The sequence below is a fragment of the Fusarium poae genome, chromosome 2 (assembly GCF_019609905.1).
Source record: "Fusarium poae strain DAOMC 252244 chromosome 2, whole genome shotgun sequence".
Taxonomy (NCBI): domain Eukaryota; kingdom Fungi; phylum Ascomycota; class Sordariomycetes; order Hypocreales; family Nectriaceae; genus Fusarium; species Fusarium poae.
In genome coordinates, this window is record NC_058400.1 from 9,081,805 (window position 1) to 9,105,496 (window position 23,692).

At 46.1% G+C, this 23,692-nt stretch overlaps 7 protein-coding genes across 7 annotated transcripts; 4 read left to right on the forward strand and 3 right to left on the reverse strand.

Moving 5' to 3' along the window:
- Positions 1-924: 924 nt before the first annotated feature.
- FPOAC1_007099 (uncharacterized protein) lies at positions 925-4,418 on the forward strand (the record flags this gene model as incomplete). The annotated part of the gene is made up of 3 exons (XM_044851567.1): positions 925-992; positions 1,048-3,684; positions 3,743-4,418. The coding sequence occupies 3 exons, from the start codon at positions 925-927 to the stop codon at positions 4,416-4,418; spliced, it is 3,381 nt and encodes a 1,126-aa protein (XP_044710279.1).
- A 467-nt stretch (positions 4,419-4,885) lies between these two features.
- On the forward strand, positions 4,886-5,872 carry FPOAC1_007100 (uncharacterized protein; the record flags this gene model as incomplete). Its single annotated transcript, XM_044851568.1, has 1 exon — positions 4,886-5,872. One exon carries the CDS (start codon positions 4,886-4,888, stop codon positions 5,870-5,872), a length of 987 nt encoding a protein of 328 aa, XP_044710280.1.
- A 244-nt stretch (positions 5,873-6,116) lies between these two features.
- Positions 6,117-9,959, reverse strand: FPOAC1_007101 (uncharacterized protein; the record flags this gene model as incomplete). The annotated part of the gene is made up of 3 exons (XM_044851569.1): positions 6,117-8,221; positions 8,926-9,049; positions 9,156-9,959. The coding sequence occupies 3 exons, from the start codon at positions 9,957-9,959 to the stop codon at positions 6,117-6,119; spliced, it is 3,033 nt and encodes a 1,010-aa protein (XP_044710281.1).
- An 883-nt stretch (positions 9,960-10,842) lies between these two features.
- FPOAC1_007102 (uncharacterized protein) lies at positions 10,843-11,955 on the forward strand (the record flags this gene model as incomplete). Its single annotated transcript, XM_044851570.1, has 1 exon — positions 10,843-11,955. The coding sequence occupies one exon, from the start codon at positions 10,843-10,845 to the stop codon at positions 11,953-11,955; it is 1,113 nt and encodes a 370-aa protein (XP_044710282.1).
- A 1,049-nt stretch (positions 11,956-13,004) lies between these two features.
- Positions 13,005-14,489, forward strand: FPOAC1_007103 (uncharacterized protein; the record flags this gene model as incomplete). Its single annotated transcript, XM_044851571.1, has 2 exons — positions 13,005-13,046; positions 13,095-14,489. 2 exons carry the CDS (start codon positions 13,005-13,007, stop codon positions 14,487-14,489), a joined length of 1,437 nt encoding a protein of 478 aa, XP_044710283.1.
- Positions 14,490-15,470: 981 nt separating this feature from the next.
- On the reverse strand, positions 15,471-17,444 carry FPOAC1_007104 (uncharacterized protein; the record flags this gene model as incomplete). The annotated part of the gene is made up of 5 exons (XM_044851572.1): positions 15,471-16,374; positions 16,455-16,538; positions 16,605-16,730; positions 16,786-16,913; positions 16,977-17,444. 5 exons carry the CDS (start codon positions 17,442-17,444, stop codon positions 15,471-15,473), a joined length of 1,710 nt encoding a protein of 569 aa, XP_044710284.1.
- Positions 17,445-21,176: 3,732 nt separating this feature from the next.
- On the reverse strand, positions 21,177-23,312 carry FPOAC1_007105 (uncharacterized protein; the record flags this gene model as incomplete). Its single annotated transcript, XM_044851573.1, has 8 exons — positions 21,177-21,429; positions 21,500-21,695; positions 21,766-22,140; positions 22,195-22,474; positions 22,525-22,958; positions 23,016-23,156; positions 23,209-23,223; positions 23,276-23,312. 8 exons carry the CDS (start codon positions 23,310-23,312, stop codon positions 21,177-21,179), a joined length of 1,731 nt encoding a protein of 576 aa, XP_044710285.1.
- Between the last annotated feature and the right edge of the window lie 380 nt (positions 23,313-23,692).

Genomic DNA, 23,692 nt, shown 5'->3' on the forward strand with positions numbered 1-23,692 from the left:
ATTCAAATGACATGACGTCAAGGGACGTAAAGTTCAGCTAGCAACGGCGGCCTTCCGATGGGAATTTGCCAATCAGAAGAGACATGTAGGCAGTCCGAAAGCGCCAACCCAATACTGCCTCTAGGTGCATGCCATTTTCGTTCAATTGTCCACTAACGACATGCCGTTCATTAGACCCTTATTATCCGCCTTTTAGCGGGGCTAAGGGTCTTTTTTTCTTCCCATCCGGTTTTTTTCAGGGTCATTCCCCTTTCCGCTTTCTGGGGTCCCTGGTTCAAAAAGGTACGGGATGCACTGGGTACTCGTAACTGTCAGGAGGACATTTTACTCCGAATATCCGGATTGTGAGGCCGAAGACTAGGATTTGAACTGTTCCTGTTATGTACATCGCACACGTGTAATAAATGTGAATTTTGCCACTCATTACCATTGTTCATGCTTGATGGTAATTTGTTGAGCTACAGTCAGTCAGTTGACGAATGACTTGCCCATTGCAGTCTGAGTCTGACTGAGCATCCGAACTGCTCTCTAGTGGACTTGAAAGGTTTGTGGCGGTGCGCACTAGTCCTCGAAGTCTCATAACGTGTCGCGATGGTGTGTGCCTGGACCAGCCCAGACCGACCCAAGTCTGCATTAGACCCAGTTTATCCAGTCCAGACCGACCGATAGCCATTCATTTTACAGGGTTCGTGTTACTCCAAGTCTCAGTTACTGTGCCGGCGTTACATTGTGCGCTGACTTTGTATGGGGGTATCAATCCCGGACACCCGATAAAAATCGCATTCCCTGCATGGAAAACTTTGTGGCGAAAGTGGAGGGGTAAAGACGGTAAATGCCAATCCCCCCTTCTGTCCGTTTTCCCAACCGTTTCATCAGTTCTTTGCGTGGATCGTTTCTGCTCGTCATTCAGGTTCAGGTTCACATATGGCCCTGCCTTTACTACTGCCAACTTGGCAGCAAAGAGACCTTGCTCGTGAGAGGGAAACTTTCAGGTTTGTCTTGTCGGTTGCATCATTATTCGCGTGCTATTAACTAAGCAATTGGTAGATATGATCCATCGTTGGTAGCAAACTCTGTTCTCAACTCAACTGATGATCTTATCCCTCCTCACAATCTCACTACTTCATCTGATGCCACCTTGACATCATTTTGTCAACTCGCAGCTCTACGTCTTAATGCCTCAAGAGCTCTAGTCTCACTCTTTGATCGCTCCAGCCAGTATGTTGTTGCGGAAGCAACACAGTCTGGTCGTCTCGTTCCAAACTCCCCCTCCCACAGCCCTGACCAGGATTTGTGGCTGTGCGGAACACATTTCCCACGTTCGTTTGGAGTTTGCGAACAAGTTATACAAGAATGCGCACAGTCATCAAAATCAGAACCTCAGGTTACAGTAATCAACGATCTTGTCGAACACAAGACATTATGCCTACGACCCTACTGCCATGGATGGCCCAACAACCGGTTCTACGCCGGCATACCGCTCACTACCCCAAGAGGGATTGTCATTGGTGTCCTTTGCGTTTTCGACTCGCAGCCGAGATCAGGCTTGGATGATAAATCGAAAACAATTCTGCAGGACCTCTCTCAATGCATCATGTCACATCTTGAAGACCGTCGCGTCAGCGAGCGATACCGTCAAGCAGATCGTGTGACGCGCGGTATCCGACGTTTCTTCCATGGGCGCACCAGCAAAACAGAACTTCAACGTGATCGACTGCTTGCAGCTGAACCGAGACTTCGCACTCCAGGAGCAGAATTTAGCCCACAGTTCAATCGTTCGACTGATACCAGACACGGGGACGACCGACTGTCCAGCACATGTGCCAGCGCTGCTGATATCATGCGCGATGCCCTCGAGGTCGACGGCCTTTTACTTCTAGATGCCTCGCACTCTCATCGAAGTCCAGGAGCAGAGTTAAAAGACCCCCTTGGCGCACCGAAAGATTCTCAGCTCGCTGCTGACGATCTATGCCCCGTCTTCGGCTCTTCTGTCACAGCCGAGTTGAGGCAAGAAGCAAGTTCCTATTTCGGACATTCGAGCCTGCACACCTCCGTTTTGCGAAGATTACTTCACTATTGCCCCCGCGGAACGATATGGACCTTTGACAGTTCCGAAGGTGACGCCAGCGATAATTACGATAATCCAAGCGATGAAATATCCTCGGAAGCCTCTGACGATGACCGCATTACAGAGGAGACAGATGAATCATCACCGATCGACCAAGAGTCAGCAATACAACATCACAAAAAAAGACAACAACTGAGGAAGGATATACAGACGCTTCTTCCTGGTGCAAAGAGTGTGGCTTTCTTCCCCATCTGGAATGCTCAGAAACGGCGCTGGTTCGCCGGTGGTTTCGCTTATACCAATAAGTCGAGCAGAATGTTTTCACCTAAACGGGAGCTAAGTTACTTGCGAGCTCTCGGGACGGTCCTAATGGCCGAAGTGTCGTTCATCAAAGAGCGTGAAGTGGAACACTCCAAATTGGATGTTCTGGACTCCATCTCCCACGAACTACGGTCACCGCTCCATGGTATCTTCTTTGGTACAGGGGTACTGCGTTCTGGCAATCTCAACTCGTCCCAAAACGACGCTCTATTGTCTGTTGAGGCCTGCAGTCAGACTTTACTGGACACTATCGATCAGATTCTTGACTGGAGCAAGATCAACCATTTCACAACGTCGCTTCAAAAGAGCTCTGGGTACACCCATACAGATGTCGACAGTCGTGTACTTCGCTCTTCTCGGACCAACAGTATGGAGGCTGGTATGATGAGCATCGCGTCTGATGTTGACCTCCCACAGTTGATCGAGGATGTTATCGAGAGCGTACATGTGGGACACGAGTTCCAGAAACATACCCTAGGAACTTCAGGCGATAGTGTCAGATTGGTAGTTCATTTCGAACCAAGCCCGAACTGGAGATTTCACGTACAACCCGGCGCAATCCGACGCATCGTGATGAACATCCTTGGAAACTCGCTACGATTTACTTCTAGTGGTGCCATCCACGTCCGGGTCGGACAATCAGAAACTGATGATGTTTCAGTGCGTCTTGTAACGCTCACTATCAGTGACACAGGCTGCGGTATGAGCAGCGAGTTTCTCACAAATGAGCTCTTCAGTCCTTTCACCCAGCAAAACATGATGGACGCGGGCACTGGACTAGGTTTGAGTATCGTGAGACGCATTACGCAGAACCTTGGCGGAAACGTCGAGGTTCAGAGTTTAGTCTCAGTTGGCACTGCCGTGCGCGTCACGTTACCTCTGCAGGTAACCGACAAGATGTCCCAGGGAACCAACACGAATTTGCAACAAGAGGTGAACAAAGGCCTGGAAGGACTGAGAGTCTCCATCCTAGGGCTCCAGGACTCGAAGGTTGAGAACAACCCCGATCTTGGGTGGGATTCTATGACGAGCGAGAAGGATTGCATTTCAGCTATTTGTCGAGATTGGTTGGGCTCGCATATCGTTGATATACCCGATGTGCAGCATCAACACCCTCATGTTATGCTTTGTGATGAGCGCTCTTTGGACAGAGCGAAGCTTCTCATACAACTGAATGAGTCGACGTCGTTCATGGTCATCTGTGATGATCCTGTTGTTGCTCGGAAGCTTGAGATGGAACAGGCCGACAATGGCAACTCAGACAGCGACCGGGTGGTCCTTTTCACACATCGACCGTACGTTACTCTATGGTCGAATGCCTTCTTATTAATTTGTCGCGCTAACTTGATATAGTGTCGGGCCTCGAAAACTAAAGAGGCTTTTGTCCCGTTTCAACAAAGACCAGAAAGCCTCAAGACCGAAATTGAGCGATCCAACAGCCTCGGGGAGTATCAATCTACACGCGATTGAGGCGTTGAAAGTACGACTAGATCCTCCTACGCCACCAGATGTTGACTGCGAGAAGCGAGATGGCCCTGGATTCCATCTTCCCGCAGCTTCGGAATGGATTTCATCTCAACAATCTCCCCGTTCACCTATCACGACACCACCAGAAAAACCTAATCCCATTAACGATGCAGGATCAACAGGGGAAACATTCTTGCTCGTTGATGATAATCCCATTAACCTCAAAATGCTCATCATGTTTATGAAAAAGTTGAAACTTCAGTACAGCACAGCTTCCAACGGCGAAGAAGCTGTGACCAAGTACAAAGAGAACCCGGCGAGTTACAAGTGCGTGTTTATGGATATATCAATGCCCGTCATGAATGGGTTTGAAGCCACGCGTCATATACGTACCTTTGAGGCTGAGTGTTCTATTCCGAAGTGTAATATTTTTGCACTTACTGGTTTGGCGTCGCGCGATGCTCAACAGGAGGCGGTTTTGAGTGGTATTGACTTATTTTTGACAAAGCCTATCGCGTTGGCTGAGATGAAGCATTTATTGGAGTCTAAGGAGTTGATTTGAAACTGGCGTTGATATCATGATTTGGCTAGATATACGATTTGCCTCGGCGTTTGGGATAGTGTCGGTCTGGATAAATTGGAGCTGTATATAAGGGCTTACTGTGAGCATTACTCAGCGGTTGGATTTATTTGCGTAAGCGTTAAAGCTTACGAATTCTTATAATTATAAAGAATGCCCTGCCAATGACCAATATCTCGGGCTCGATGAACTACATAGGCCAGATAAAAAAAGAACGCTGAAACGAAGGTGAAACCCCCGGATTACGATCCCGAGGAAAAAGACACGTAAGGTCAATTCATGCTTGTCAGGCTGACCCATTTATGATGCCAGCTCCTTGTATATAATAGGTCCATCTGACACTTCACAATTCACGTTGAAGACTGGAATTCAACTTCGCACATACTCAGCAAGTGACAACATTTCAGCAAACAACAACGACATTTCGTACCCCAGAACCCTAAGGCATCATGCATCTTGATCACAAACTGCCATGGAAGACTATCGCTTCTCATTTCACCTTGGCAAAATCTGAAACAAATGCCAACTACAATTTGAAAGCTCTCGGATTGCCTACCCAGGATGCAGCTCTTGGACATTTCAGCCGTGTCTTTATTGCGACCATCGAAGAGTTTTCCAATACCGAAACCTCAAAGATCAACCCCGATCAAATCAACGGAAAGTTATTCTCAGACGATGTACTCAACTTTCCAGAACACCATTTCGACCTAGGCCCGCACGAGGAGAACTCGGCGTTGAAGAATCCGTTGCATGCAAAACACCAGGACTTGAACTATTGGAAGAAACGAGCCACTACCTCGGAGTCTGACACAGGCTATTGCACTCGAGATGGAGACTTGGCCGATGCAGCCAAAATGCTGGTCATTACAGCTGCCGTCAGCGACAATAAAACCATTCGTCGCGAGGCCCTGTCCGCTCTATATCAACTATCGACGCATGTTCCCATGTCCGACTTGCGATACTTGACCTGGGGTCACGGGTTCGGACTAGATCTGGTTACTAGTGAAGCCATGAAACTGTATGTGCTATTAAACTTGATAGAAGCAGTTCAGTCACAAGGTGCACAGCAGGTCTCACTACTGAGAGTTGAGATACTTCTACGTGTTCTAGGCAATTACGCACTACAAAACTATGACTTTCCTGCACAAAATATTCCGCATCGCGCTTTCTGGAATTCTTTAGGTATTACAGAGGTTTGGGCTGATCGACAGGCAGATGGGATTATTGAAAGTCAAGAAGAAGAACCAGTTGTGGACCCTCTAGGGTTTGGAGATGATGAAGTCCATCAAAAGGCAAGGGTTGATCTTAAAAGGTACTTGAAGGATTGTTTTGCAATTTTGTACGTCTATGATGTGTTCTTGAAGCAGGTTACGGATGAAGAAGTGCGCAAGGAGTTTTGGACATATGAGATTAAAAGGGCGGTGTTAGGTCTATGATGTGGATTAGAATACTGTTATAGCGTTTAGTCAACTTCGTTACTGTTATTTTCTATACATCTATTTACTTTCATTAAAAATAGAATACTACTTCGCAGCTCCATAGTCAGTCTGTATGTACGGCCTCAGCGAGTGCATTCTAACTCAATAGCATGTAGTCGATTTGAAACGTAGTCAGATGGTGAGTTAGTCTAGAGAAAAACTGATAACTTGCGAGGCTATAATGAGACAAACCGCAGAAACATCAAAACTTGGCCGCTTCAGCGCATCCGACATCAACCCCGAACCTTTTAGAGACCTCCTGAGTCGATTCTGCGCCATCTCCCCGTTCACTTCCTGTAGCATCTACAGTCTCGGATTCACCTGACTGGACCTCAGAAGATCTTTGAGTATGCCACCACCCAAGACTAAACACCCAACCATCAAACACATCTTTCAACTCTTTGTCACTCATGTACTCAGCCCCTTTGGGTATGATTCCCGAGCTTGGATCACACAGCTGGGACCCAGCTAGGAACCCCATTGTGCTTGCGATACTACATGGGTTTCGTGGGAGTGTTCCGTCTATCTTGACGAGAAGATAACTTGCGAGTCCAAGAACTGCCATGGCTGCCAACAGGATCTGGAGAATGATTTTTGACGTTGAGTGGATTGCTAATCTGGTGCCATATTCGTATGACGTCCCGCTTATCCTAGTCTTGTAGGACGAAAGGCTTAATTTCGAGGGAAACGCTTCTGCACTGATGAGTTCAGCTGTAGTGTTCTTGGTTGCCCGAAAGTTGCGGTCAATGACAGTCCTCATGTATTCGGCATAGTCTCTCTCGACTGCATCGATGAGTTTGTCCACGTTCTTTGAACCCGCGAGACCTTCTTTGCTCAATCCATTAGGACCAAACACCAATTGGTTAAAGAACGGATCAAACTCGATCTCATGTTCAAGTTCACCGAAGTTTACCAAATCATCAGTTAAGAAGCGATGAAGTCTGTAACCCAATGTTTGAGACTTTGATGTTTTGTTCACCCATCTCCATCCTTTATCCCGTTGCAGTTTTGGTGGAATATCCTCACTGATTTGGCGTAACGCAGGATTGCCTATAAATGTGACGTCGATTGGAATTTGCTCAATACCTTGTGAGCAGGCCAATGCCGTAAAATCCCATTTTGATGTATCGATGTTATCTACCTGTCCAAAGAAAATACCAACTGATGGGCATTCAGCGTCAGATACGCCAGCGCTGGCGTTCAATTCAATGTACTGGCCAATCCATTGAGAATCGCCAAAAAGATCGAATTTGAATTCAAACGAGATGTTGGCCATCTTGTTGACTTTGACGTCGCCACAATCGTATGGAGCAAGGAAGTGTGCTGATATAATGTCCCCGTCCAAGAAATCTTCCAGTGCTCTGTTCAAATTTGACGTGATATTCTCCCGTGGAATGACCTTGCAGCTGAGAAACGGCCTTAGAGCACCAACTTTGTAAGTATAGTTCAAAGACTGGTGAACGTTATTAAAAGTCGGAGTTTGAGATGCAGCAAGTTCGATATCTGGGAGGACGACATCTTCCAATATTCCTAACGACGTATTGGCACCACCGTGACGAATAAGATTCAACGCCACAGCAGCCCCTCCATCATCCATGCTATCAATTGGCCATGAAGCATGCCAGTTTGTAACCATCACTGTAGATGATTTCATGTGAAGCACATTCCCGGTGAGGATCCAGAGGCCAGAAACGGCAATCGTGAGAAAACTGCCCAAGAACGATGCTATGTAAGAAGTCGCTGCGCCGGCATAACCCGCTCGAAAACTCTTGATGAAAACCAGGAACGGAGACACAGACAGCAGGTGAAACAGAATACTCTTGTCGGCCTGAACGCTTCCAGATCGAAGAGCATTGTAAGGGGCAAATGTCGCTATGGTGAAATCAAGACTGTTGAACATTGTGGCAATAGTGAAAGCCACTGCTGTCGAGGCGATACGAATAACATATGACACTACAGTTGAGTCGTCCTCGTGCATATCAACGAGGCGTTGCCTCTGGCTGGACAGTTGCTGCAAAAGTTCGAGTACGCCCATGGCTAGGACAGGGAAGGTTACTGTCGCAATGACAAAAGGAAGGCTTCCAGTAATAGGTACCCAAGCTTTAGCCTTTGCAGCATCTTTCGAAGTTGTAGCACTCGATGACAAGCTATTATCGGACGCTTCAATCCTAAATTCTCCACTGCCATTACTGGATGCCTTGAAACTGGCTTCCTTCAGAATAGAAACCAAATCTTTTTCGTTGGAGTGTCCCGACTCTTTCAATAGATCTTGCACGGTAGGGCTATTGGACAAGATGGCTGCATACCCTGCAATAGAGCCACAAAATGCAGTTATCCAAAGATTTCTCCAAGTTGCAAAGAAAAGTACTAAGCATATAGATGCCAACAAGGCAAAACCTGCGGCCATGACCCAAACAGCTGCAGTTCTCGTGCATAGTCTGGGCTCGCTTACACTTGCGGTGGCAGTGCCTTTTGATGTTTTTCTTATGAGAAGCGACTCTTGGGCTAGCTCATTGAGTAGCCCACGCAGAACATCAAGGCAAGTTTTCCTGAAAACAGAAGAATTCAGGAATCTCCCGGGTTCGAAATCACCCCCTAGTCTCACAGCCATTAGTCGAAAAAGTGACTGGCTTTGCTGTTTTTGCTGCCACCACGACTTTAGAGTTTGGACGAGATTTGTTTCATTAACAATAAGAGCATTCTCTGATTTGTATATATTTGAAAAGAGCATCTCGGCAAGATAAGGACTGGTCAAATTGTGCAGCGGCGTACCCGCCCCTTTTAGAGCCTCAGTCGAGATTGTTGCGAGACCTGATAGAGGATTGTATGTGGTGTTGGTTGATAGTATGCCATACCCTATTTTGCAGATAATAGAAGTATAATCCACGACTTTTATTGATTTGGACGTATTCGCCACAGCCACTTGTTCCAGGTCGATGCTATACTGTGCGGCTGTGATTACGTGTCTTATATCGTATTCCTCGATATCATGAGGCAAATTATCCACATACTGTTCAGTGTTGTTGATCCCGTTTGAGCAATTTGCACGGATAAGAGAATAGTGCCAAGGCTTCGCTCCACAGTACATTTCGTTCGTTTTGTTGTTTGAACATCGAAATTCGAAAGTAGCAACGCCTGTTGAGCATGTCGTTGAATTCCACGAGTACAGGAAATAGGTATTATAAGGCTTAGCTATCAGAGTAGCATCTTCGCAAGTGATGTTTGGGACAAAAACTTCTACTGGTGCTTCGATGGAGGTAATATTCGAAGTTGACTCTGTTGGTCGGAACTGTCGAGTAACGAGTCCGTCTTTAGTTTCCCAAGCCGAGTCATTCTGTGCTGCGCCGTTTAGACGTGCGAGGTACTTCCAGACAGACGTGTCGGAACCACCATCCAAAATCGGTATTTGGTTATCCGTGACAAACCCCAAGTTGTATGGTGGAGAAGTCCAGATTCTAGCTGCATCAAAAGAGTTTTCATACGTGATATCGAGCTCCTCAAAGTGTGAATAATTTTGAACGACGAATAAAGTGGTGGACACAAGAATAACACCCTTCAGTAGAAAGAACGAAAAGATTGTAGCAGTGACACGGTAATGGCCAAATCTAAACGACCGGTACATACTTTGCAGTTGAAAAGGCGATATGTAATCAAGAAGCAATGATCTAGAAGCGGGGACAGGGCCAGATTGAAGTTCCATCCAAGGCTGTGTTGACTTGTAGTAGTAGTCGATGCGTCTCCATAGACTCAGGATGATGACGAGTATAGCTGTTGGGCCATATGTCCAGGAGTACTCGCTTGAGGAGAATTTCAGTGGTAGGCCACCTCGTGCATGCATGAAGTAGTGCAGAACAATGAGTGATGCGGCACAGGACGTAAAGATACAAACAAATAGAAGTAGGGCGGCCTTTGTAAGCCAAAATGGTGACTGACTTGACTTTTCGGGTATTCTCGTTTTAACGTGCGGTGTCATTTCGACAGACTGAGGGCTGTCTTGCTGGTCCATAAGAGTTGTACTCTCTCGAGTGGGCTCAAAAGATGTCATTGTATACGACTGAGGAATCTAGTTGCGACAAAATTGCCGGAGATAGGGCCATGTGATGGATATTTATGGCGAGAGAACTTGGACAGATACCATGGGGCCAGCGAGATTCAGCCTCGGTGTCGCACACGGAGTATCTTGTCCATCGTAGCACAAGTATCAGCCACTTGACGTGTAACTCAACATCACCTTGAGGGCTATGTCATTACATGTACAGATTCAAGGAAAAATGACAATTCATTGTCACACTAACAAACTAATTACTGAGGAGGTATATGGCTAATATTGAGTTACAGCCTTCAGGGATCTTATATATAAATACTCTGTAGTTTATCTTTAATCTTAGGAAAATAGTAAATAAAATAAAGAAAAAAGATTAAATTCTAAGATATAATATCTAGAGTATAAAGATGTTATTTCTTGCCTCTTAAATAATATTACTATAAAGTAATTTATTAAAGAAGAAGCCAAGTTGTATATTCTAGTCTTCTGCTGATATACAAGATCTCGATCTCAGCGGGGCAGACTACATGGACCAATCAACGTTGTCGGGAAAAAGATGGAACGAATCCGCCGAGATATTATAACGTGTCTGTTTCGCGATAAACTTTCCCCTCTTCACCATCTAACGAGGCAAGCAATAATGTCTTTTCTTGAAACTTTACCACGCGAGGTTCTTACCCAGGTATGTTTTAGTCTCTTGTCTTCTTTCAAACCTGCTAACAAACCATAGATCATATCGTACCTGCACGATCAACCAATAGAGTTTCCACAACCCAGACGCAAGCATGAAATCTTTGATTGGAATGAGCGAAAGTATTTGGGATCGCTGCGCTCTGTAAACAGCAACTTTTATGAGTTGATCACCCCTATATTTTTCAGACATATGCAATTCTCGATAGAGAGAGACGTACAACCATACCGACTAGGATGGTTATCAGAAGAACCTGTTCTCCAAAACTTGATCCACTTCCTGGAGTTTCGCTTTGAGTTCTCGACAGTCGAGTACGAATCAGAAGACGAAGAGTTAGACGAACACTTGCGATTTCTTGCACTGACTTTAACACTCATCCGCAGTACATTACCCAGATGTTCCAACCTTGAAATTCTGAAACTTGATTTGGATTCGGGCAGATATGCCAGCGGAATCAGCAATCTCCAGTTCGAGCGTTGGGTTCAGGATACGCAGGATCTTTTCCGATCATTTTGCATGGCTGCCTACGGATCCGGGCTTGGAAAGCTGGAAGAACTCTTTCTCCATTTACCCATTTCACGACCCTCTCAAAGCCTTCTCGAGGGTGCAAGTGAAGCGGAAAGTGCCGCGACTAGTGCTCTTTTCAAGCAACTTAAGCGCCTTACCTTGTTTCTTGCTATCACAGATGACGATGAAGCGCTTGATGAATTTGCCGAGCCACCCGATGAATTTGCGCACAATCTTGTCAGCTGCACTTATCTTCAAGAATTACTACATCTGGCGCCAAATCTCGACCAGCTTGTAATTCGAGGCATGGATGATCCACCATTGACTGTCACTCCATCAACTCTTCCGCATTGTCATCTTCGGCTACTAAAACTATGTAATATATTCATAGCAGGAGAAACAATCATGGCGGTTATCAAAAGATGCAAGTCGCTTGAAGATGTCAATCTAAGAAATGTCTATTTACTGTCTGGTACGTGGGAAAGGGTCCTAACAGACTTGAGTAAGACCTCGATTATAGCATTCCACATTCAGTTTTGCGGCTATGCTGTAACATCAGATGATTCTGAATTGGAGGACCTATTATTTGAAAACTTCCATATTACTACGGATTGGATCGAGGACCTTAAAGCCTGCGAGTCGGTGTTTTTGCAAGTGCCTGGAAACTTGCGCGAGAGATACGGTATCAACTTTGACGAGGTCGCTTACAAGGCGGAAAAGCCGACACAGACGGCAGCAAAACTTCGACACTACTTTGAAGGGATATTGATGAAAATGGAGGCCTCTAAGGGTGGTTGATACGAAGATGATCCCCCAATGAGGATAGGGAGGATGTTTCTGATGGCGACGATCCTCTGACTTTTTGTAACAATCCATCTGGGTTTGGATAGGTTATTTGCTGGCTACCTCTTCTGAGAAGGGACAACGCAATGTCATGTCCTGGTAGCGATCCAGGGTATTCGCTTCCGTTGAGATTGATTAGCACGATAGAGTGCATGCAGGATCGAATAATTCCAGTAGTTTTGTCGTTTTCTAGAGGAAAGGAAAGAAATGCAATGTTTGTTCTTCAATTCGCTTGCATATATGTATTCGTTAGTGTTCTTGTTTTTTATATGGGAAGATCTAGCACCGACTCAAGATTCCAGCACAGTAGGTTCCTGCCATATAAATCTTCAGAACTGATTATATTCTGTCCTCCTTAGCAATGTCAGTTTGTCAGTAACTTCTCAATTAGCAAGGTGAGGGTCAGACCTGTAGTTGTCCCCTTACTTGACTTATGGTTGGTCTACTTGCTTCATATTAGCCTCTTAGAAACTCTACTCTGATGCATAATTTACTAAAAGCTTCCTCCACTTGAACGGTATTTTCAGAGACTTTAAAAGATCGCCAAAGGACTTCATTTAGGCAAGGGCAGGGCAACTGGCCAACAGGAAATAGGATACGATACTAGCCTTGGTAATAGCGGTATAAAATGAATATTGCCTCTAGGGCACGAGACACCTTTAAAACTGATACATGTTTCTTTGTATCTTGTCCATCGTAGCACAATTGTCAGCCACTTGCAGAGTTACTCAACTGGTTGATGAGCAATAACAGTTTCGGCTATCTAGATAGATAACGTTAGTAGGTAGCTATTCATCATTACAAACCAATCATATTGTCTAAGATTTGCTTTTTCGCAGCCAGGTATCAAGTTGCCTCTGTTATGCGGCACACAACATGGACCAATCAACGTTGCTGGAAGAAAGATGAACCGGAACTGGGACAGTACCTATAACGTGTCCCTTTTCAGAAGAACATCCTTCCCTCTTCACTACCTACATCTACATCCAACAAGGCACGCAACGATGGCTTCTATTGAAAGTGTACCACCCGAAATTCTTGCCGAGGTACGGGTCAATGTCTCGCCTTCTTCTAAACCTACTAACTAGCTACAGATCCCATTGATCCTGCACGATGCTGGAGAACAAGAAGAGTACGAAATAGACAGATTGACATGGCGGAAGGACTTGATGTCACTACGTGCTGTAAACCGCATGTTTCGCGACTTGGTAAACCCTCTACTCTTTGGACGCGCCATCATCTTCTCAGGCCGTCCAGTAAAGCTCCCCCAGAACCCATTTGTTCGACCCATGCCCTGCCATACATACATGTTTAGAGAAATTGGTATATCGCGACTGCAAGGGTTAGCATCGGACCCTTCCATCTCCAAGCTGGTCCGCCGGCTAGAATTCGACGGCATTCCTCACCTTGAGCTTTTAGACTACTTGGAAAACACTGGAGCCCAACTCGGAACATTCCGTGAGGAAGACCGTCGGTTTCTTGCACGCATCTCGATACTCATTCATCGTCTATTACCGAGATTTTCCAACCTCACCGCTCTAAAGCTCGATTTAGGGTACACTTATGAGAAACCCTCTCGCCTTGACGGGCGTTACAATTTCGATAGCAATGGCACGTCACATTGGATTCAGGATATGGCGGACCTCTTCCAAGCATTTTCTTTGGCAATCATCAGATCTGGGCTTAACAAGCTGGAAGAACTGGATCTCTCGTTGGCTGTTGCACAAGATTTCGGACACTTTCTCAATAATGAAAACGAAGCTGAAAGTTCCGCAACGAAGGAATTCTTTCAACAACTCAAGCGTCTTAGAGTTCATGTTGCCTGGCACAATGAGACTCGACTGACCCTATCCCGCACCTCAGAGAGACCGTTCCCTGAAACCGAATGGAATCAAGTTCACGCCGAAAATGTCCAAAAATTACTATCTCTGGCGTCAAATGTTGAATCTCTCAAGGTTGGGAGCATATCTTATTTGAGCCTTGGCGCGTCTTCTCTTCCTCATTCCAATCTTCGTTCTCTCCAACTTCACCGCGTACGCGTAGCAGGGGAAGCACTCGCCTCACTTATCAACAGATGTCAATCTCTCGAACGGCTTGATTTCTTTGAACCCTGTATTGAGTCTGGTACATGGGAAGATATCTTTACAGCCCTGACGAGGACATCGATTATAGACATTGACTTTATGTATTGCCTCTACTGGGATGTATACTCGCAAAACCGTCGCTGCATATACCACCCAGTATTTGTCCGGACTGATCGAATCGAGGATGTCAAAGCCTGCGAGTTAATGTATACACAACTACATGAGAACTTGTGTAGGATATACGGGATCAACTATGCCGAGCATCGTCTCGGAAGGGACCGGCCCGCTGATCACGCAGCAGAACTTCGGAAACTCTTGGAACACGGTCACACCGACACGGAGATTAGTACAAGTTTGTCGACGACTAATTTTGACGACGAATATGACGACGATTTTTTCTTTTGACGACGACGACCTTTTCAAGATTGGTAGCAATCCATATGGGTCTGACTAGGTTATTGCTGGTCATGATGGTTTATTCACCAACTTCTTATACAAGCTCTTCCAATATTTGTACAAGCCAATCTTCTTTGGCGAGAATATGTTTTCAATGTGTATAATATCGTTTACAGTCCACTTGTATTTCAACTAGTTGGCTCATTTTAAACACACTTTGCTGCGTTTAGATGTTTTGAGTGTATGATTGAGGTCATGGTCTTTGAACGAATGTTCACTTACAAGGTGCTAAACTTGGACTAGTTAAAAATGTCAGCACCAGAGTACGAACAGCTCAGATTCATCCTCGTCTAGCTCGCAGGAGGATAGGGTCATCTGTACAATTAGACCATGTCCGCCAATAGTTGATACTTGAACGAGGGCGAGTGCATAGCAAAACCCCCTTACTAGACCACGGAAAAGAGTAACCGGATCTACGCCACCAACTGACATTTCCACGCTGTTGGGAAACAATCTGTCATTTCGGCAATATCTCACTATCGATGTGATGAGACTTGCAGGTGACCGCTGACTTTGACAGGGGCTACACATCGCGATCATGCTTCAATATCGTGGACGCCATGTTACTCAGGTCACAGGGGTCTCTAGGCAGACGGGATTAACCGCTAGTCAGGTCAGGATTGAGCTGACAATGCCCTGTAAGCCAACACGGCTTAGCCGTTGTGGCTTGTCTACCCTGGTTCCGAGGAATCACATGGATGGATGGGCGGCAGTTGACAATGCCAGGATGGACGAGGACAGATGAATTCACATTGTTTATGTAATAAAGATGAGAATCGAATGTTCATTATTCAAGAATTGACAGTACGTCGTGGTGGCATTAATAGATACGTAGAAAGCTTTCCCAATAAAAAGCAAAAGGTAAAAAGGGAATCACTTGTAATCATCAACTCCAATAAATCCATAACATTCTTTGACCATATTTCCATTCTATCGACCGCCAGGGATTCCATTTCCAGCTTCCAGGGTATCATTCGAGTCAATTGAGGTTCGTCGGTCCTTAACAAACTTGGGCCACGTGTTGGTCAAAACAAGATACTTGATGTGTCCCTCCGAGTCATCAAAGATGGTCGCGTCAAAGCCTTCGGGGATGTCACCCCAGTAAAGAGCCTTGTCGCTATGGTTTCCAGCATCGGATTCTGTAGACATGATGCCCGTCTCGGAACCATTTGTAGAAGCGCCAGAAGACTTGACCTTGTTTGCTGTCGTGGTCATTTGGAAAGTCTCAAACGGCAAAGCTGGGTCGACGGTACCCTTGTCGCCAAAGAGGATACGCGCAGAGTTCTCAAACACAGTCTCGAGCTTGCGCTGTTGTTGAGAAGACAGGTTGATCTGGAACTCGGCGTCGCGCGAGCTGACAAAGCTGGTGTAAATGCGCAGAGCACTGTTGAAGCGTTCGCGGACGAGTTCTTGCACCGCAGGCTCTTTGATCTTCTCGGGGTCGCGGACCGAAGGTGGTAGTGAAGACTTCCACTCAGCGACGGCTCTCAAGAAGGCAATGTTCTCGCCGGAAAAGTCGCGCAGGGCAGAGAATTGTTGAAGAGGCTCCGGGTTGCGCTCAAGGACATACTCGAGAGCTTCCATGGTGAGAATACTCTCACCTGAAGCGCTGCTCTTGACGGAGCCGTCCTTGGACCAGGCGGTAAGAGCTGAAGCAGCGACAGTCGTTGATCCAGTGACGACAGATTGAGCACCATGGGTGACCGCCTTTTTGTTGAGCTGCCATTGGGCGATGGAGTCAAGGGTCTCTTGTCGCAGGGTCTGGTGTTGGAGGACTTCCCAGCAGGGCCAGAAGATGGTAAAGATCTCAATGGCCATGATGGAGATGGCAAGCCTGGACAAAGTAAAAAGTCAGAATGAGTTGTCCTTTTGGGGGAGAGATAAAGGAGATTGAGGTAGGTGGCTTGGACTTACCATTGGGGAGGAATCCAGTAGGCGTTAACAGGTGCCATGGCTGGAACATACAAGGCGACGAGCCACATAGGAGTGGCATGAAGGCTGTGTTGTGTGTCTTGGTTAGAGTGGAGTTCAGATTAATTACTTTTTTTGTCAAGGGAGACTCACTTGGCAATGCAACAAGCAATGGTTTGAGTTCTCCATCCCTGCGTGTCATTGATGCCTCGCGACTGCCAGAGGATGTAAGGGGCGACGATCCATGCCCAAATAAATTGCCAAAACACAGAAGGCCACCTAAGAGGGTCAGTGTGTTGAATTCTATTTGATGGGGGAGAGAGAGTATGCTTACCATTCCCAACCCTTGCCAATCTGAGCCTTTTCGTACTCTTCAGTACCCGGATGGATCTCAGTACCTGCAAGACCCCAGCTGGCATGGAACTTCTTGGAGATGCACCACATGATGATGGTGAGGATGAACTGTTCCATGTTAGTTTTGGTTTCACATGCTATCGCGAAAAGAGGTGTTGGACTGTATATTACCTGAACAACCATGCCCAATCCAATTGTAACAAGAATCTTTCTGGTATAATCAAGAGCCTGGAATTTCCCAAGCCAAGAATCCCGTCTTGCGCGAGACCTTCTGTGGGTCTTTTCATCCGAAGCAAAGAGTTCCCTCTGCTGCTTGGCGACGTGCAGAAAGCGACTGTTGGAAGCGTGAAACAAAGCGATACCGATGGGGAAGTAAATGCCCATGATCCAGTACTCTCCCTCGGGAGTAAATAGTGGGAAGTAGACGTAACCGGTTTGGATGGCGCCCCAGTAGAGGTGGAGCATCATGATGGCGACAAAGGTAAGTGGAAGGTCTCGAATTCGAAGCATAGGCATGTCGCGACGGCGCCAAAGGAAAACCATGCCGCTGATGACGATGAAAGTCCAGATAAAGGTCCAGACGATAAAAAAGATGCCCAGCCCATCGAGGTTGGGCTGCGGCTTAGGGGAGTAAGCCATATTGTTGTTGTTGTTGAAGGTGATGATAAAAAGAAACCGTGGTAGAGATCGATGTGTATGTTGGAGACTAGAGAGAAAGGGAAGTATATAATATAGATAGATAGTCAAGTATAGTCTGTATTGTCTTGAAAGGAACGTGGTTGGAAGGAATGTACAATGTTGGGTATCGTACAAAATATTCGAGGTCGGGGGGTTGGTTTGCGAAGCAAGTACAGCAGATTGATGCACTTGAACTTGGGAGAGGGAAGACAAATGGAAGGGCGAAGCGGATATGACGACGTATTATGTAGTGTATAGTAGTAGAAGACAAAACACTGCACAAAATAATGGATGGTTGACTGAACGGGGGGGGCGGGAGACGGCAAGAAGGGGGTGTCTCTCTACTAAACTAGATCAAGCCAACTAGAGTCGACGCAAAGATCCATCCATAACGGACAAGGGGGGAAGAAAAGATTAAGAATATTTCTTGCAGACGTCAAATGAACGTGATAAGAAAGAAAGAGAGAGTGTGTGTGTGTGTGTTTGAGAGAGAGAGAGAGGGATCAGAAAAGAAAAGATGAGCGTCTGTCTGTGACTGTTTATCCCTTGCACAACAGCCCAAGCCCCAAGCCCAGATCCTTGGCGCGCATTTGCAAATGTGTGTAAGCTCCGGGAGACAGATCACTAGCGGTAGTGTCTTTTCCTTTTACTGGGGTCAGTCGATCTTTCTCTCTCCGAATCCTCTCATTGTGGTGTTGATCTTGGCCTTACTGAGTGTAGATCCCTTTTTGGACACTCTACTCTTCAAAAAAACCCTTGCAAATCCCGATTGGTCAACCCGCAGTTCGGAATTAATTGATGAGGGGGGGAGGGGGGAGGGAGGGGGGTTCGTGCTCCCCGTGTACCGTAGAACTAGTCTAGGCCATTATTATTACCGTAGATGACTGAACTGAAGGGGAAATGGACATTGACAGGTAGGTAGCCAAGGTAAATTGGACCCTTGGGGGCGAACAGACTGGTTCCTTTGTTTTTTTGTAAATTGCACAGATCGACGGTTCTCGTCCGATGACAGATGTTGTGCGTTTCTTTTTTCGCTGAGAGTGAGTGAGCGCTGCTGCCTCTTGAGCAAGGGGGACATGAGACAGCGTTGCATTCAAGCAAGGATCGTCCAGTGTGACATAATAGTACACCCACTCACTTAACCCACCATTGAGTTTGGTCTGTTGCTGTAATATGTACTCTACTGCAAGAAAACGGGCAAAAACGCCCTTGCATTTGAACCTGCGAGAACATGCAGTCACGAGAGAAAATATCAGATGAACATGTTTCTTTCTTTCTTTCTTTCTTTCTTTTTCTTTTTTTTTTTTCTTTTTTTTGCATCTTGGTCTTATCACCCACCAGGCTCAATATCTCCCTGCCCTGCAGTACCCATGACCCAAGAATGACCTGAGGCCAGGTCAGGTCTAGCCTTTTGACGGGCGGCAATACCCTGGTTTGTTAGCAAACTTTGTTTTGAATCGGTCGTGAAACGATGAAAGAAACAGAAATGCTTGTGTGTTTGTCTGTGCAATTCTTCATAGGTCTTGTCTTGAACTCTGACAAACAGATACCTCGGAAGCCAAGCAAGATTGGGTATGATGATTGACATGATTAATGTCTGGTGATAACTGACAGTCAAACAATTCCGCTCTCTGTTATCAATCGCCCTTGCGTCGAAACATGTCTTTCCATCTCCCTTGCACGATGCCAGAGACTAAAGGGAGAGACAGAGAGGCACAAGGTGATATGTGAGGCCTGCCACAATGCATGTTTTACTGGACTGGGCGCTGTATCCACTGTGATTTAATGGTGGCTGGCCCTGGCTAACTAGTCACCGTTTTGGTTCCTGGACTGTATGCGTTCATTCACCTGAATAAGGTTAATGAGCTGATACTCCAATAACTGTAATATCGGTTGATCTGTTTAACTTTTGTGATCGATGTAATGTTTGTCCCTACAAAAGCAAAAAAAAAGACAATAACAACCAAATCCATCGGGGGGGGGCTGCATTTCGGTCAAGCATCATCCCCGTATCCTCCCCCCCATCTCCACGTAAATTCGATAAACGAACAGCTGAAAGTCGATCAAGAGGTCGCATTGGACAGTCACAGTGGAAAAAGGCCCGCTAGAATTGAGCCACTGAATCCTCCAGCCAGCCTCTGTCACAATCACCATGGCCGGTGAAGTTCCGTGATCCGTGATCCGTTCAAACGTGTCTCAATTTCCATGTCATTATTGGAAGAAGGGCCTTTATCTCCTTTCTTTTTTTGTCCTTTTCTTGCTTTTCCCCTCCATACCCACTTGGTATTATCTGCCAACGCGGTCCGCACCTAGAGCCTTCCCTTGTCTAAACCCCCCCTGCCTGACTTTTTTGGTAGATCTTAATTTCGATCTCTCCCACGCGCGATTGTATGTACATACTCTTTACCCACACAGGTTGATTTGCAAGTGCAAATTAAAAAAGATCCAGTCTCCAAAACAATTGATCAACACAAAAGTCTTGTCGTCATAACCCTATTTTGATCCAGGGTTTAGTTACACCAGCGTCAAAACTCTTCCCATCATGGTTTTGTCATTTGCTGCCCAATGCTCTTTAGTAACGGCCTCCCACGCGGGAAACAAGGTTACAAGTCAGAGCGTACAGTACATTCATTTTAGTCAGGTCCTCGCTCGCGCCCGTTTGTATCAAATACAGTGACACGTTGAAACGTGTTCATGGCGGTACAACGCTCGTTTTTTTTTCTTAGCTTGTGCCCATCTCAACGTTTCAATATCCGTTCTCTAACTAATGCAATGTGCCTAACACAATATCCTTTTTTTTCCCTGCAGCTGCATATTGTATGTCTGTCTGTCTGCGGCGGTGCAACCCGGCGCTTTGGTAGCACCTTGTGGGCTCTCCAGGAGATTACCGTGGGGAGAGATCGGCATTGCAACATCAAACAAAACCCACGGCATATTTTCCGCTCCATGCGCCCTAAAAACAAAAGGTAGAGGGTAATAGAAAAAAAAAACACGTGCGCGATTGGAGAGAATGTCTGTGTTTGTTTGTATTACCTGAAGCTGACGCCAGCAAACTTTCAGGGTTGGGTTATTTGTCGTGATAAAAACATGACAAACGATTCAGGGATGCAAAGTCGATCAGGATATCCATACAGAGTGCTGCGTTCCAAATCCTCCGAGTTTCCATGTTGATCAAAGATCTAATTAATTAATTATCCTTCTCTTCAACTCCACTCGCTGATTGACACGATCTTACCGAGTCGGCGATACATACAACCCTTCCCCTTCATCCTTGTGCCCAGCTCTTCATGGGCGAACGACAGTAAAAGGAAAGGATCAGCAGCGCTCAGCCGAAACATATCGGAGACACGACAAGGCCACTCAAATCTAGCGTAACACGCCATGTTACGATGCCGGTAATGGGGAAGTTTTCATTATTGATTGCTACTTAGTCTACAGAACCAGTTTCTCGGGTAGAACATTTCCGTGTAGTAGTATTATATACAGAGATAGATAATCTCGTGTACTACATTTTTTCCCGGTGTAATCATAGATGCTAATTCTCCTTCCGTCCTGCTAGTCTAGTCCCAGCCTAACTTGTGAAAAATGCCGCCGCCAAGAAGCCTAGACAAATTGATTGCCGGGGGGGGGGGGGGTCCAAGGTACGTACCCTGAAATTCATGAATGGTAATCCATCATCACCAACGCAACGCATTACTCGAATATCCTAGACAAATTCTGAACAGGCCAAGCCCTCGCATCACGGAATTTCTCAACAACACCCCTCAATGCCTTTCGCTCATACTCATCAGTGAAGAAATCTCCATACAACTCCATCCCAAAGGCGGCGTGAACCAACGCAGGCGGACAACCTGGATGACAAAGACTGATGCCACATAAATCCAATATCATCTGTCGAACCTGATTCTCAATCTCTCTCCACTGCGCACGTGTTGATAAATTCCCTCTGCAAAAAGTTTTGACGTCAATAGGTGACCTTTGTAAAATTAACTTTCGGTAGTTAGTTAGACACGCACCCGAGGAAAGGATTCTCTGCCATGAGAACCATCTTGGCTATGATGCACAGCTGCATGCTTGTCACCTCGAGCGCGGACGAGTACCAGATAATCGGGAAGATCTCCCCATTAGACCTGTCAGCCGGACGCACGTAAAACGGCTGGTACTCCCTCAGCGCTTCTTCCTGGAGAGTTTCGCCCTGTTTCTGTAGTCTCACTAACTCAGCAATCGGTCAGCACAAAGTGTAATCTCGGATAATAATGTGTGGGAACAGTAAAAAACGCACACCACTCTTGCTCAGACCCGTCTGCCCATCGCCACTTTGCTACCTGTGCCGTGTGAAGGACAATCTTGTTAGCTTTTGACGCGCCGAGACCGTATTCCGCGTCTAGAACCATTTTTGGAGGGTGACGTTTCGTGAACGAGTGGTAGAGCTCCTGGCGAACGGCCATCCAGTATGCCGCTTGGATGAGGGATCGGCGACCGAACAGGGTCCTTGACGGTGGACTTCTCAGGACGGCATCGATTATGGCCAAGAAATTCACCTGAGGCTTTGACGTTTGTCTTTCTTTTCCGTCTTGATTCCGCTCTTGCTCATCCTGTTCACCACTACTACTGCCATCTTCTTCATCGTCGATCTCTTCTAATTGGCGAAGAATGACTGAGGTCTGAGTAAGCTGTCATGTTACATTTAATTCACTGATTGTAATCTTACCTGCTGTCGCTATTATACTCTCGAGCTTTTCATCATCCTGGATAGTATGGAAATCTCGCAGCGCAGGGATACATTTTAATGTGTATTCTACTGCGTCATGAGGTGTAAGCTTGGGCAGCAATTGGCCTTGATATAATATTCCCTGTGGCGTTCTATACTTTGGTAAGCGACTTAGATGCCGGGCTGATAATGCAAATATCGCGTAGAGCAATGGCGGGTGATGTCGAGCTCTGATGGGCACAACAAGTTGAAAATGCCTTCTCTCGTCACAAAGATCCAACTAGACTTGTCAGTACGCTTTGATCCTGTCGATGAGATAATGAGGCATACCCAATGCGACAGCTCCTCCACAAAGTATCGCAGCAAACACGCCTCTTGTGGATCTTGGAGCGGAAATCTCGTCGCTTCCACAGAGCTGTAAGTCTGATAGCTTCTTGGAGACGGGACATGGTCTCTGTTTTGGTCATGTGGTGGAACATAGTGTGATAGCTGATCACGGCTCGCCGAGTAGACACTTGAAACACTTGGTTGATCCGTAGGTGATCGACCTGTTCCTTGCTGCCAAGGTGATGATGGGTAACTCGGTGAGTTTCCAGTTGATTGCGGCGTGTTTGTAGCAGGATATATCGGTTGATTGTTTCTTATACTTTCGTGAAATGGTGGTAGTTCTCTTTGGGCATGTGATGATGTCTCATTGTGATCTGCTGTGAACCCCGGGGACCTGCCGCTGTCTACATCGAAGTGAGTACGCGGGCTACTCGCAACTATCTTGACTTTAGTTTCTGTCACTGAGTTCTCGGTGAGTGACTGCTTTGACTTACAGTCTCTGACCTCGCTGTTAACCCAAGTCTGATTAGTCAGAGGTCCAGTTGATGAATTGCGAAAGACGGTCTTTTTAGCTGGTCGAGCACAAGGTAAGTTTTTGATGATACAACGATGACATCTAGGTTGTCCCTCATCACCTAAACTCATTAGCTCTTCTTATAAGTCTGTAGTTCCAGTTGGTTTATCTACATTTAACATGTTTATCTGAGAATTGTTAGTTTTTCCAATTGTCAATTGATTGCCATGTGTATGTCACCTTTGCATTGAAGACATGGCCTCTTGACCGCTGGCATCTTATTTGATCTTCTTCTTCATATAAGAATTGACGATTGTTATCTGTAGAGTTCTGATGTCAAGACGTTGGTTGTCCCCGCCTGTAGTCTACAGCTCCATTGAGTTTGAAGTCTTTACTACGTCACGTGCTGTAATCCGCTGTTCTCTCCGAGACGAGACTGACGCGACGGATTACCCTATAGCTTTATCCTCGGACGCGACAACTTGTGATATGACGTTAAAGACGCGTCTTTTTGCAATAAAAGACATTATCAATATTTTTCCTTGGTATTTACAACGTCAATATATGTTTTTAAATCATGTTTGGTTATGTTTGTAGCTTGTTGTTGTAAATTGTTTTGGTTTAGCTTTATTCGCGGTGAGGATTCCTGTCAGCATT